At 36.9% G+C, this 14,089-nt stretch overlaps 1 protein-coding gene across 1 annotated transcript in view; it reads left to right on the top strand.

Moving 5' to 3' along the window:
- Positions 1 to 13,701, top strand: part of LOC145980399 (long-chain fatty acid transport protein 1-like) — a 48,896-nt gene extending 35,195 nt beyond the window's left edge. The window contains exons 6-12 of the mRNA XM_083113471.1: positions 3,085 to 3,277; positions 4,231 to 4,374; positions 4,562 to 4,699; positions 8,006 to 8,072; positions 8,478 to 8,568; positions 8,782 to 8,935; positions 12,901 to 13,701. Coding sequence (XP_082969597.1) covers positions 3,085 to 3,277; positions 4,231 to 4,374; positions 4,562 to 4,699; positions 8,006 to 8,072; positions 8,478 to 8,568; positions 8,782 to 8,935; positions 12,901 to 13,055 — 942 coding nt within the window. The 3' untranslated portion in view covers positions 13,056 to 13,701. The remainder of the gene's footprint in view (positions 1 to 3,084; positions 3,278 to 4,230; positions 4,375 to 4,561; positions 4,700 to 8,005; positions 8,073 to 8,477; positions 8,569 to 8,781; positions 8,936 to 12,900) is intronic.
- Positions 13,702 to 14,089: the final 388 nt, after the last annotated feature.

The following is a 14,089-nucleotide window of genomic DNA, read 5'->3' as shown; positions in this document are numbered from 1 at the left end:
GGCGGGTGGGGGGAAAAAGACAGGAGGAAGGAGCCTTCAGAGTCGCCAACGTCAGTGTTGCCAGACCTATTGATTTCTCGGTAGGATTCCATAATAAACTATTGCTATGGCACCTCCGACGGCCTGCTCAAAAACACGTTTCCTGCTCCTCTTTACTTGAACATGGAGGGGAGATGTGGAGTGGAACTCCACTCAGCCCTGAAAAGTGCTGTTTGAACTGTGAAATTATGTCAAACGCTACTCAATTGTGCTAGGACATTATTTTATTACTTTTACTACATTACTATTTTTAGATGGCTGTATTTTATCCCACCCTAAACTCTATTTCTATTTTAGTTATTTTACGTCGCTTTTGTGCCTCTACGGGTAAGTACAACAATATGGATGAATGAAAAACTGATGAAATGGATGAAGTGACACAGACACAGTGAAAAACGTCCTTGCCTTACTAGGTAGAAACACTGACTTCGTAGCGTGGGCAAATTATGTTATACATATATGTGTTTGTGGGGGTGTGTGTGTATTTCTAGCAGATGGGGAGGATGGGTGGCACCCTAGCATAAGCGTTGCTATCTTGAATTATTGAGGAAGACATGCTGTCTAATTCACCAAATATATTTCACATACGTAATGCATTGTTTCATTATGGTGCAGGACGCGTGCCCACCCCTATCGATAGCTGCACACGAACACCATCAGAAGGCAAATTGATTTGTTATTGTTAGCATTCGACTTGAAAGATTGTGGAAAATCGCTGACAACGAAAGGCGGCACGTTAGCTTCATCTGTGAACACAACTTTCTACCATTTCCTGTCATAAAAATTCCTCGCGATAATAGAGGCATCCCAACCCCTTGTGTCAATGCTGAGAAAGGGCAAATTTGAGGACGTTTTCCACGCACCCTCTAACCGGAAAATGCGGAAGAGATGAAAGATGTTGGTCGGTTCCTTCGGGCGGTTTACTTTCTTTTGTTTGAAACATGTCCACTCCTGAAATGGAGATCTTCGGTATATTTTCGCCAAACACAGGGTGCTGGGTTTAGCACCATTGTTACAAAAGTATCTGTGACGTTTACACCGTAAACAATGCGTGCCACTCTCCCCTGCCCCCCCCCCCCAGTGCACACAACTATGCCGCCCTTCCCCCCCCCAAGAACGTCGTTCATCCTCTTCTATTAGATCATCGGATTTTGTAGCAGAACTTCTGGTTTCCAAGGAACAATCTCCCGAATTTTTCAAATCTGACCTGGCAACACTGCCCCGAACACCGATAACGGCAGGGAAGTTGCGCGAATGCTTTGGACGGAAGGTTTTTTTCCTTGTGGTCGAGCTATAGCGACCTGTTGAGTGAGATGAGTCAAGGCAAAATGGATAATAAACCTTTTCCTGCTCCCACAAAAATAGGCAATAATTAGGCTGGAGAGTTCAATGAACTAGCGGATCTCTAATCATGCACTGGTAATACTCAGGCTGGAAAGTTCATATGAACTAACCGATCACTGTCATGATCTGTTCAGTTTCTTTGTGCAGTACTTAGCTCCTGATTACATAGTCTGGGAAAAATATTTATCATGGGAGTTTCACTTGTATTCACCACATTTCATTTTCTGATATTCCTTACAACTTCAATATTCACACATCTTTCGAAGGATAATAAAACACATTTTTTCACTAATTACAATCGCAGTTATCCTTATATGTGTTACTAAAACTTATGTTTGTTTTGCATTTGAGTCGCACTTTCATCTAATGTACGCTGTAGGAAATATAAGCTTTGGTGGCCAGAGCACACACAAATTCAGATTAAACAAAACACTCCGATCTGATGCTTGTGGCGCTCGTGGTGGTGACCATTCCAACTAAAGCGCATTCAGTGGAATATTTTTTTTGTAACGTTGATGCAATGTTATCACAACGTTGTTCCCCTACATACAACATTCATCATAAATATAACATGCATACAACATTGTGGCAATGTTAGTGTGTTGACTGGGTACCACCATGGCTTTGTAAATATAGTCAAGAAATGCAGACATGACTATACTTCATTTATCTGAAAAATTTCAATTATTCAATACTGCTGTGCTCAGTGCTATCCCCAAAAAATTCATAATGGGAGGGGATTCTTTATTGGTCAAAAGTTTGTTTCAAGTTCACTTTATGCTCTAACTAACTAACTCTCTAGCATTCTTAAACCCGAGATTTATGGCTGCAGCAACACAAGCCTTTGATCTGTCCTTACCCCGGGCAAGTTCAATCCGATCTTTTCCATCCTTACTGATTTTCATTAGGTATATCTCAACGTTATCCCTCCATCTTCCAGGTCTCTTACCATCAAGTTTCCCATCAAGAATCCTATAAACTCTTCTTTCCTCTTCCATTTGTGCCACATACCCTGCTCATCTAAGTCTTGATTTAATTATTTTAAATTTATCTCGTCATGAATACAAATTATGCAGTTCTAAATTATGTAACCTTCTCCACTCACCTGTCTCCTCATTCCTTTCAGGTCTAAATATTTTTCAAACGTTTTTTTTTCTTCTTCAAAAACTCTTAATTTAAGTTCCTCTTTTGGTGTATGGGTACTACAGGCAAAATTATTGTTTTGTATATTTTAACTTTCAGTTTCTTAGATATTATATGAGAAGATAAAAGTTAAATGGGTTAATCAAGATGTAGGATCCAGATCTCTATGCAATGTGCCTCCACTGGGGACCAAACCTGAAACCCTTACAATGAGTGGCGTGCCCAAGGGGGGGGGTTGGTGGGGGTTCTAACCCCCCCCCCCTTTGGCCCAGTATTCCTAAAAAAAGAACATCAAATGCAGAAAAAATGGCAAAATGGGGCTGACTACTAACAAAATGTATATCTAACCCCCTCCATTTGAAAATCCTGGGCACGCCACTGCTTACAATTATACAACCATGGTGCCCAATTTTTTTTTATTGGTGCTACCAAACTATATCATGCATGTCGATAGATGTTTTGTCATACTGGATTATTAAATTAATACCAGACTTTTAGTTGCAAAATTGTTACAAAAAGAACATAGTGAGAAAGTATCAAACAATATTATATTTACAGGTTGCTCAATACATTGGTGAAATATGTCGATATCTCTTGTCAGTGCCAAAGAAACCTGAAGAAACTCAGCATTGCATACGCTTGATGTGTGGAAATGGCCTTCGACCTCAGATTTGGAGAGAATTTGTAAAACGATTCAACATAAAGCAAATAGGAGAATTTTATGGTGCAACAGAAGGAAATGCTAATCTTGGTAAGCCACATAATTTCCCGAAAAGCATATATGTATAAAGGTACCATGCTTCTTTCAGAGAGAATTTGACTGTCATTGTATAGCTTACATGGCCATGTTTTTAAAATTCCTCTTCTCTTAAGCTAACTGTTTTTGTTATCTGCCTATATCATAACCATCATTACCTTTCAATTACTTTTGATGGGACATGCTCTGTAATCAGGCATGGATCCACAGGGTGGATAATGGGGGCGATCACCTTCCCAACTGCCAGACCAGGTCTAATTACATGCACAGGTGTGTTTTTCTTTCAAATCTTCCATGTTGTGCAGGAACCATGTAATTCTGGAGATTATTTATACCTTCAGGTTTATTGTAAGAAATGGATCAATTTTGGAAATCGAAACAAACTGTTAGCATTCAAACCTTACCCATGATTCGAAGCTACCAGTCCTGTTTTCACAGAGCTATATGCTAACTGCTAGACCTAACAGAGCTAAACTCTATTCTTTATGTAAAACAATACCAGTGTATGTTAGGATACACTTGCTAAAATTCAGACTAAAATTTGTCCATCCGAAAGGTAATTTCTGGATCTGCCACTGTGTATATAATACACTAATACATCACATACATCCTGCGTGGATCATTGAAGGGAATCAACCCCTTGTTCCCCCTGCTAGCAGTACCCATGATTTACATGCTACAAATGGAAATGTTGAGAGCTTCTGCATGCAGCAATGGTGATATTACAAATATTGGGATCAGAATTGTATTTGTTAAAAATACATTCCATGCAATATTTATTGTGATGAATCAATTTAAATTGATTTCAATTAGATAGAGTACAATACAATACTTATATCTACAAGTAAATAAATAAATTTCTTAAGCACCCTCTTATCTCTACATTTTGTTCAAGTTGAAAACTGGTTTAACAGAAATATATTGTATCATACTTTTTTTTATTGCAGTCAATAATGACAACACTGTTGGAGCAGTAGGTTTTGTCCCAAGATATGCTGGAAGTATTTATCCTGTACAGTTAATTAAAATTGATGAGGACACTGGAGAACCAATTAGAGGACCTGATGGATTGTGTGTTGCTTGTCAAGCAGGTATGAAAAGATAATTTCTGAAGCCTCAAGTAAGACTGACTTCTGGTGATGAGCACAGTAGTTTTAATCTGAGTATTTGTGAAAGTTTTTTTTCTTTTTGTATCTTAACACCAATTTATATCATATTGTTCATGTTTCATTTCACTATTTTGAGCAGATGCTAATGTAATAACATGTTAAATTCCAGGCGAATCAGGAATGATAGTTGGCAGAATAATCAGCAGAATTCCAATGAGTTCCTTCCTTGGGTATGCAGATAAAAAAGCTTCAGAAAGGAAAATTATCCAAAACGTTTTCTCTGTTGGAGATTCAGCATTTGTTTCAGGTAATGTTTTGCAAATTTATGTATGTCTCTACATTTATAAGTTCCAGTTTCAATAGATGTTTAGTGGGAAAGTGCAGATCTTTCACATTAAATTTTACATGATATTTTCTTTATATGAAATAATATGAATTCATACATAATATGAAATTCATATAATAACGTTGTCCTGGTTCACTAAGATCATCTGTAAATATTATTAGGGCTGGAAAACGGTTTATGCAATTATGTTGCAAAGGTGAAACAATACTGTTTTATATATAAACAGCTTTCTATGTGTGTGTGCGTTTGCATGCATGTGTGTGTGTGTGTGAGAGAGAGAGAGAGAGAGAGAGAGAGAGAGAGAGAGAGAGAGAGAGAGAGAGAGAGAGATTTGTGACATTATTTACAAAACCCACTAACCTTGTTTGCTGTAGCTTCAATATGTAGATCCCTCTTTAAATTTTCAGATAGTTGTACGCCAAGGAATTTTATGTTAGATACATATTCTATGCCCTGATCTTGAAAGTTAATTTCTGGAGTTACACTGCTACAGCTGTTGATTTGAAATCTAATTGCATTTGTTTTTTTTAGTGTTTACCACAAGACCATTTTTTTCTATCCACTCTGAGATATGCGTGATCGTATTCTTTATGTTGTGTTTTAACCGTTCTGCGTTTGTTCCTGCTATAAGAACAGTTGTATCATCAGCAAAGAGAGTTGCGTTTGCATCTTTACAGTTCTGTGGAAGGTCATTGATGTAAATTTAAAAAAGTAAGGGTCCTAAAATGGATCCTTGGGGTACACCATATGTAATACGTTGTTTCTTTGATCGATAATTTTCCTTGTTATTATCCTCATCGATGTGAGTTATTTCTACTATCTGATTCCTGTCCATTAGATATGATTTAAACCATTCTTTTGCTACTCCCCTGATCCCATACTGGTCCATTTTTTTTTTTTACCAAGAGTTTGTGGTTGACAGTGTCAAATGCTTTTGTTAGATCAAGAAAGAGCCCTTCACAGTGTTCTTTTTCATCCAAAATTTCTCTAATTGCTTCTGTGAATGTGCGTATAGCAGATTGAGTAGATTTTCCTTTGCAAAAACCATGTTGTTGTTCTGAAATGATGGAAAATTTGTTGAAAAATGTTATTAATCTATTGCACATAACCCTTTCGAGCAGTAGCGTACGCAGGATTTCATCAAGGGGGGTGTTATTTCGAAAACTTTCTACAAATTCACATTACCATTGTTTTATTATACTTTAATTAATAATAATAATAATAATAATAATAAATTAATTAATAATTATTATAATTAATTAATTAATTAGGTTAATTATAAATACTACTAATAATTACTACTAATGCAGCTGCTATTTATGAAAGAAATAGAACAAAATTACATTTCTTATGTTTCTTTGTTACAAAATAATTGTCTAGTCAACGGTTATTTGTATATGATAAGTGACACATTTTAAGTGTGAAGAAAATCCATAAAAACAAGCAAATATATTAAATTTATTGAAATAATCGAAATATGAAACTCATTCAAGGAGCCACGCTGGTCTAGTCTGACAACTTCGTGGGATATCCGGGTTCGATTCCCGGAATTGGTTGGAATTTATCCAGCCTTGTCTCCGCACCCAGCCTCATAGCAATGGGTACCCGAGAGCAACCCTGGGGGATAAAGGCTGCCAGACCATGGTGCTGATCACATCACCTGCAAAATAGTTCGAGATCGAGAATCTTTGGGGCCCACCACACCAATACGTGTGCCTTCATGGCACGGTGCTATATGAACGGGGGAATTTACATTACCTTTACCTATGGAACTCGCCCAGGATGATGATGAAGTGCGAGAATACATGTTGCTAAATTCCACTGAGTCTATGTTTTCGTTGAAAAGTAAGTTTATAGACATTCCAACACATTTATCACTTCTAGGTGATTCACAAAGCACTTCTTCAACATTATTTAATGATGCGGATGTAGACTCAGCATCACTTGAGAGTTCGCAAGGGGATGTGAAATCAGTACCGGGAAGAACGTTTGCAATATCGGCACACTGCGAGGATGCAAGGAATTTTCACAATTCTTGAGAGTCACTGCGCGACTTTTTGCAAAAAAAAATAATTGCAAAATTGAACTTTGCGGCCGCTTACATTGTCTTTAGAATGTTGTATTTTTCTTCATGCTGCATGGGAATAATAATTCAAATTATTATTATTATTATTATTACTGTCGCAGATCTTTGACTGTGATAAATTAGCCATTTTTAATTTTTTTCTACAGCATTTTCCATAATATTTCAAAAGCTCAAGGGGGAGGTTTAAACCCGGTAACCCCCCCCCCCCCCCTTGCGTACGCCACTGCTTTCGAGTATTTTTGAGATGACTGGGAGAAGAGAGATTGGTCACCCACATTTAGTTCTCTTTCACATGAAATGGCTAATTATGTGATTGGTTTAATTACCTTTGCTTATTTGCATAATTAGGCTAACCTTGGTGGGTGTGGGGAAAGTTGTTGGAAAGATACATGAAAATAGGAGGAAGCATCTCGTTCCTTCATTAACCCTGCATTAGATTGATTCATTTGGTTTATTTTACTTTGCTTTTCTGCCACTTTTGGCTAATCGCGAAAATGAGAATGAGTGATAGCATGATGCAATTGGTGAAAGGACTTTCACAAACCCAGGCCAGGATTCGAACCTGGGACCCCAAGCTTCATAGTGCACTGTGCTAACCACTCTGCCATGGAGGTTGGCCCCTGCATTTGAAAGCTGTTTCTTAGAGAAATCATGAAAAAAAAAATAATGGTTGTGATGTCTGATACTGGGATTTGAAACTAGAACTTTCCAAATAAGAATCAATTACCTTAAGCAACCATTTGGCCAAGGGAGACATGTGATGTCTGAAAACATAGATGTACTCAGAAAATGTTTGAAGAGGGGTTCAGCTGCTGAAAAAAGTGTTTTGAATGCTATTATAGATAGGTTAGTGAAATTAAAAAATTAAGTACAAAGGAGGACCCACATGTACCCCTCCTTTGGTGCTCCAATGTCTGAAAGTCCCACTGACTAGTCATAAAAGGTTGCATTACAAACTATGTTTCATTTCGAGCATGTGAAGATCAGTTACAGTTGAGTCTTGTCCTCCTGACCAACTTCAGTAGATTTGTTTGAAAATGTTATTTAAAAATATTACTTCATACAGTTGTGGTACCTGATTAGTTCCTTGCATGAAATTGGTCTAATTCTTCACATATTTGTTGCTGTCGTACTTCCATAAACATAAAAAAATATATATTTTTGAAATTCTTTATTTACAGGTGATATCTTGGAAATGGATGAACTAGGATATTTCTACTTCAAAGACAGAACGGGTGACACATTCAGGTATGAATTAACTTAGCTTACTTCTATTAATAAGTGTTACGTTGAGGATAACTGTATATAAAATTCCTACACTTTAAAAGAAGTCACTGGAATGCCCTCCCCACTGGCACATTGGGAATTTTTCAGGCGACCCATAAAGAACAAATTTGCAGTTAATACAATTGGACAATGTAATTTTCAATTGTTCTTTGGTTTTATCTTTACAACTTCATAATATCTAACCTGTTTTCTTCATTAGTTATTATTCTCTCAAAGTTATTTTGAAAAAAATGCTAATGGTGGAAAAATAGCATTATAATCCACAAACAAATCATATTGTCATAGCAAAGAATGATATAACATATGATATAGATTTTTTGTTTTCCTATCTTGCCTCATATACTCTATACTTTTAATGGATTTCAGGTGGAAAGGTGAAAATGTGGCAACTTCTGAAGTCGAAGCAGTTATTAGCAATGTCATTGGCTTGAAAGATGCGGTTGTGTATGGTGTGGAGGTAAGTTTACATTGTTAACTTTTAATACCTATTTTCTTCTGTTGGACAAATAATATATGTGTAGCTCAACCTAATAATTTGTTAAATAGAATACAATAATGTTTTACTAGTTCGTCATTTCAGAATCTCTTGTATTTTTGGGAAAAAGCCTTTTTCATCTTGCATTAATTTTATCATGTTCCATCACTTATATGTTTATTAATCGTAAAACAGATTCCAAATCTGGAAGGCAGGGCTGGAATGGCAGCTATAGTCGATGAGGATAATTCCCTCGACATGAAGTCTCTTGCAGAAGGGATTAAGAAGGATCTCCCTAGCTATGCACGACCTGTATTCATCAGAGTGATGAACGAATTGCCACTCACAGGTAAGATTAACACGTAGTTTCTAAAATGACACTGACATACCTAACCACTTTAACCGAAACAATTAATATGTGTAGGATATCCAGAGACAAGTTCACCCAGGATTTTTATAAAAGGGAGTGGAGGTAAACTATTGAAGAATATTTTCAATGCAATTATATGAATAGAAAAATGTAGTGAATTATTATATGCCTCATTTCCTTCAAGAAATCACCATAACTTCATACACTCCAGACATTGTAGAGTGAGATGCATAAGTTTTACCAAATAAATTGTCCATTAGGATGTATATTCTCTTCGTTTTATGCAATAAGAGCTGCAATAACTGAAACTAAATGCAGTGGCGACTCGTGACTTTTTCGGAGTGTAGGAAGAATTTATGGTAAACCGAGGAAGGTTTGAAAAATGCATTCAATTACATTCACACGTATCGCTTGTACTATCCTTTGCATTTAGAATGTTAGCTGCTGGCCTATGCTCAAGCTAGGGCAAGGAGAACTTGCTCATGACTTTGAACTATGAAATATTTAAATGTGAACCTATAAGAACCAACGAAAATAACATTAACGATATTTCAGATTTTTCAAGAATTTCGATTTTCTTCTCCCTCCCTGTCGTCGAGTGGATTCACGATAACAAAAAGTGCTTCTTTAATTTCGAAATTATGCTAAATGTTTCTAAATTGTGCTAGGATTTATTATTAATTACTTTTTTTAGTATAATTGTAATTCTGCATCTACTTTTATAGAGTTTTGAACTTGCGTTACTTATTCTTCATAGTTATGTATTAGTGTAAATTTTTCCCCAATTTTTTTTTTTTAAATTGTGCAACAAACGACATGGTTCAACATAGAACTTAAAAAGGTTTTAGAAAATTGTTTACCCCCAACTTTCTACCGATTTCCTACCATACAATCTCCTGACGAACTAAATCGGGCAGGATGAAGAAAATATAGAGGATGTTTCGTGGCATGGTTGTAAAAAAGCTTGCTGCTGGAATGGCATACTGCCTTTCGTTTGAAACATGTCCTCTCGTGAAGCAGACATAAGATTTGGAAATAATATTATTTCTATTTCCTGAAAACATACTGCATTGAGTTCGATTTCCCTCTCCCATGAACTGGAGTTTGCAGATTATGGTAGATTTTCCCATTATGACAAAAGCAGGCTCATAAGTGTCAACAAATATCAAACTCTGCTTGGTTTAGTACCATTTTGCTGGGGTTGGCAACGCTGATTGAGGAAAAACTTGCTGGTTCCTCAGTCCTCGCCGATCTTTGCAACTTCACCCTCCCTCCCTTCACTGCCCCTTCCACCCCTCACCCATCTGTCTGTAGGATTATAGCCGAGGTTCCTCATTGAGCGGCAGAAAGCTGTGACCATCGTCTTTGCTGGTGAGTGCTGGTGAGTGCGAGAGCAGTCAACTCTTGACAGTAGCTAATCTAGACAATTGAACATACATTGCGCTCAAAATTTATAAAACCCATTTAACTCCTAAAAAGTAGAGAACTCGAAATAAGTACAAATGAACTGTAGGAACTTCCTCACTTCCTACATGGAGGAATCGCCCCTGACTAAATGTCAAACAAGCTGGTGACAACCTCTGCACCAGGCTAAGTAAAAGCAAATAGGATGCATGAGAATAATTAATGAAAATAGTCATGGACAATTTGCCAACCAATACCTGTGCCATTGCACAGTAATTGTCAAAATTTTCTGTTTAGAACTAATTTCTTCTAGATAATTTAGGAGAGTCGGTACTTGGACTTAATGTTGCAATGCTATCTAAATATTTGCTCCCACCCTTCCCTTTTAAAGCCACAAGAGTATTGCAAACAACAGAAACATAACCTAGATGGAATGTCCTATGAGGTATTCTAAACAAATCAGTGCTCGATATGGAAAGGGGTGTGGGGTAATATTCCCCAGCTAGGAAGACTTTTGCTAAGTATCTGCCAACCCCACCTGGAAGTTAAGTATCATTCATTTCAAGTTACAAAAAGTAGAAAGCTTATTTTTATTGTTAATACATAAATAAAGAACATTTAGTTAGTATTGGAACAGAATAACCACAGTAAAAACTGCATTAGATTGAAAATATTTAGTGTAAAATACAGGAAAAAGGTTATATGAGGGGCAGTCAAATGAAAACAGAACACCCACCATAAAACACATTCCTTGCAAGTTGGCAACACTGTTGTTACGTATCGATACTGCCATCTGTAGGGTAAGAGAAATGCATAGTGAAAACGCACAGGTCCACACAATTGCTTCGTCATTGCTCAGGAGGTGAGAGTAGTGAAAAGTGTGTCCGTCCAGCATTGGAAATGGAGGCAAGCAAAGAAGAGCAGAGAGGTGTGGTTCGTTTCTTGGTGGCTGAGGGTGCTGGAACACGTGAAATTCATTGTCGCAGGTCTGCAGTGTATGGCGAACACTGCATGTCCCTGATAAGTGTGCACAAGTGGCAGAAGAGATTCTGCGAAGGATTCACATCACTGCAAGACGATCCGCGCCCGGGACAGACCCATCGAGAAATTACGCCTGATGTGATTGTGAGGATCGATGGTCTGATCCGGGAAGACCGACGAATCACAGAGAAAGAAATTCGTCTTCAGGTTGGCATAGTCATGGCTGTGCATGCCATTATGAAAGATCACCTGCAGTTCCAAAAAATTTGAACGCAGTGGGTTCCACATCAACTGACGGAGGGACAAAAGATTGACAGAATGACTGCATGTCTGAGTCATTTGCAGCAATACCACAAGGAAGAATATGTGTTTCTGTCATGTATTGTCACAGGGGACGAAACGTGGTGTCACCATTTTGAGCCCAAGAGCAAACAGCAAAGCTAACAATGGAAACATGTCGATTCTCCCTCGCCAAAGAAATCCAAAGCTGTCCATATGAGTTCCGGTAAGGTCATGCTGAGCTTCTTCTCCGACTGCAAGGGCCCTCTGCTTGTCGACTTCCTAGAGCGTGGAGCCACAATCAATGTGCAACGCTATGCAGACATGTTGCAGAAACTGTGATGCGCCATAAAGTCAAAATGCCTTGGAATGCTGTCGGATGGAATCATCCTTTTGCATGATAACGCCCGTCCCCATACTGCCAATCTGGTGAGGGATAAGCTTCAGACATTTGGCCGGGAAACTCTTGAACATCCTCCATACAGCCCCGATATTTCCCCTTGACTTCCACATTTTTGGTGACCTGAAGAAAGACATTCGTGGACGTTGGTTTCATTCGGACGAGGAAGTGTAACAGTGGGTGAGGTTGTGGATCCGTCAGCGACCTACCTCTTTCTACAAGACTGGAATTGATCGTCTCGTCTCCCAGTGGGATAAATGTCTTAACACTTGTGGCAATTACTTTTGAATAAAACAAACTCCATTGTCAGTTTGTAGTGGGTGTTCGGTTTTCATTTGACTGCCCTCATAGTTTCATCTTCTATCATTTAATCTAAACAATAAATGATTCCACAGTTATCGAAATTCCAAAAATTATAGTTTTATGAAAGAGGTTACACCACATAAACTTCATGAATACAATTTCTCCCTAATTTATAAAACCATTCCTTGAACAAGGGGAAAAGTTAATAACAAAAAATAATAACTTAATTTCAGTACACTAACTGCATGAAATGTAAATAATAATAAACTGTTGTGCTGGATATTCACTCATCTGGTGGAATGAGAACAATCTATCATGGCACATCAATTAACAAAGTCTCTCATTTATAATAATAATTAAAAAAATAAGGATAATAATAATTTGGAATAAAATGAGTTTATTATTATTAGTATATAATAGTTATTGTAAAATAACAACTGTGGTAATAATAATTACAGTCATTATTTATACTAATCAAGATTTATCAGCTTGACCCCTTTACAAAAATTTCAGCTCATTCCCATGCTTTTATGAATGTAAAAACCCAAATAAAAAAGAAAAACTCTCTTTTTACCAGGAACATACAAGCTCAAGAAACGGGATCTGCAAGTGGAGGGATACAATCGAACCAAGATCAAAGATAAATTGTTCATCATGGATAAGACTGGATACTATACAGAATTGACAGAACAAGTATACTCAGATCTAATGGATGGAAAAGTAAGACTATAATGGTGTTGAGATAGTGTCATTAATAAGTAGTAGTGCCAATGTTATTGAATGCAACGTTGTAAGAAAGTTAGCAGCCTAAAATCCTCTTCAGAACAATCGACAAAGGCAGTTGTGAAATCAACATTTAAGTTTGGATTCCTCTCTGCTAGTTATTTGGATTGAAATGCTCTTTTAAAGATTGTGTCAGGAAAGATGAATGTGCATAGAAACTTGTGGGTAATTGGGCATTAAATATAATTTTTTTTTCAAGATGTGGTTGAATTTTTTTTGGACATTTTATCAAGATTTTTTTGTTTTAAATGTGTCATAAATTTCTTCAAAAGTTATTTTGTTATTGTTAATTCTGTGCATGTGTGTGTGTGAGAGAGAGTTTAAGGTTTTTTCTCCTCTTTTGGGAGAAAATAAAAGCATACTTATTAATATTGTGTAGTGTTTGATGTTTAAACATGCTGCCAGGGTACCATTACATGTTAGTGATGTTGTGCAAGTGATTAATTCTACTGAGCCTGTGATCCAAATGTAAAAAATTCTAAGAATTTTTCTATTTGCACTGACATTCATTGCATTCCTGCATTTTAAATTTGAGATTTGATGTAAATCTGGGAACAATTTATTGTATGTTTTGACAATAAATTTTATAAATATTCATTTGTGTATTCTTTATTGATGAGGTGAAACGATTTGAGAAAAAATATTTTATCATTTTGCATGGAGCCTCTAAACATACATTTTTTTTGTTTCAATACCAATTATTGCACATAGCTAATTTCCTTGTTTGAGTGTCTTAGTCTAGAAAGTCAGGTACAGCAGTGATGCAATTACATACAGAGTATGTAATTACAAAGAATGGACAATGTTGGATCTTCTGATTCTTAACCCTTTCCTCGTAAGATTAAAGTTCAATGTGTGTACTCCAAAGAGTTTCATAATGATGGGGGGGGAGAAATATATGGCCTAGGTAACATTTCCAATTTTTCACGGCTGTACAATTAATCCCGCTTCTTTTATAATAATCAATTTGAAAACTTTCAACT

Source organism: Lepisma saccharinum, chromosome 27, assembly GCF_977018435.1.
Source record: "Lepisma saccharinum chromosome 27, izLepSacc3.1, whole genome shotgun sequence".
In the NCBI taxonomy this organism is placed as follows: domain Eukaryota; kingdom Metazoa; phylum Arthropoda; class Insecta; order Zygentoma; family Lepismatidae; genus Lepisma; species Lepisma saccharinum.
The sequence above is the reverse complement of the archived record's forward strand: the minus strand, read 5'-3'. Positions and strand labels throughout refer to the sequence as shown.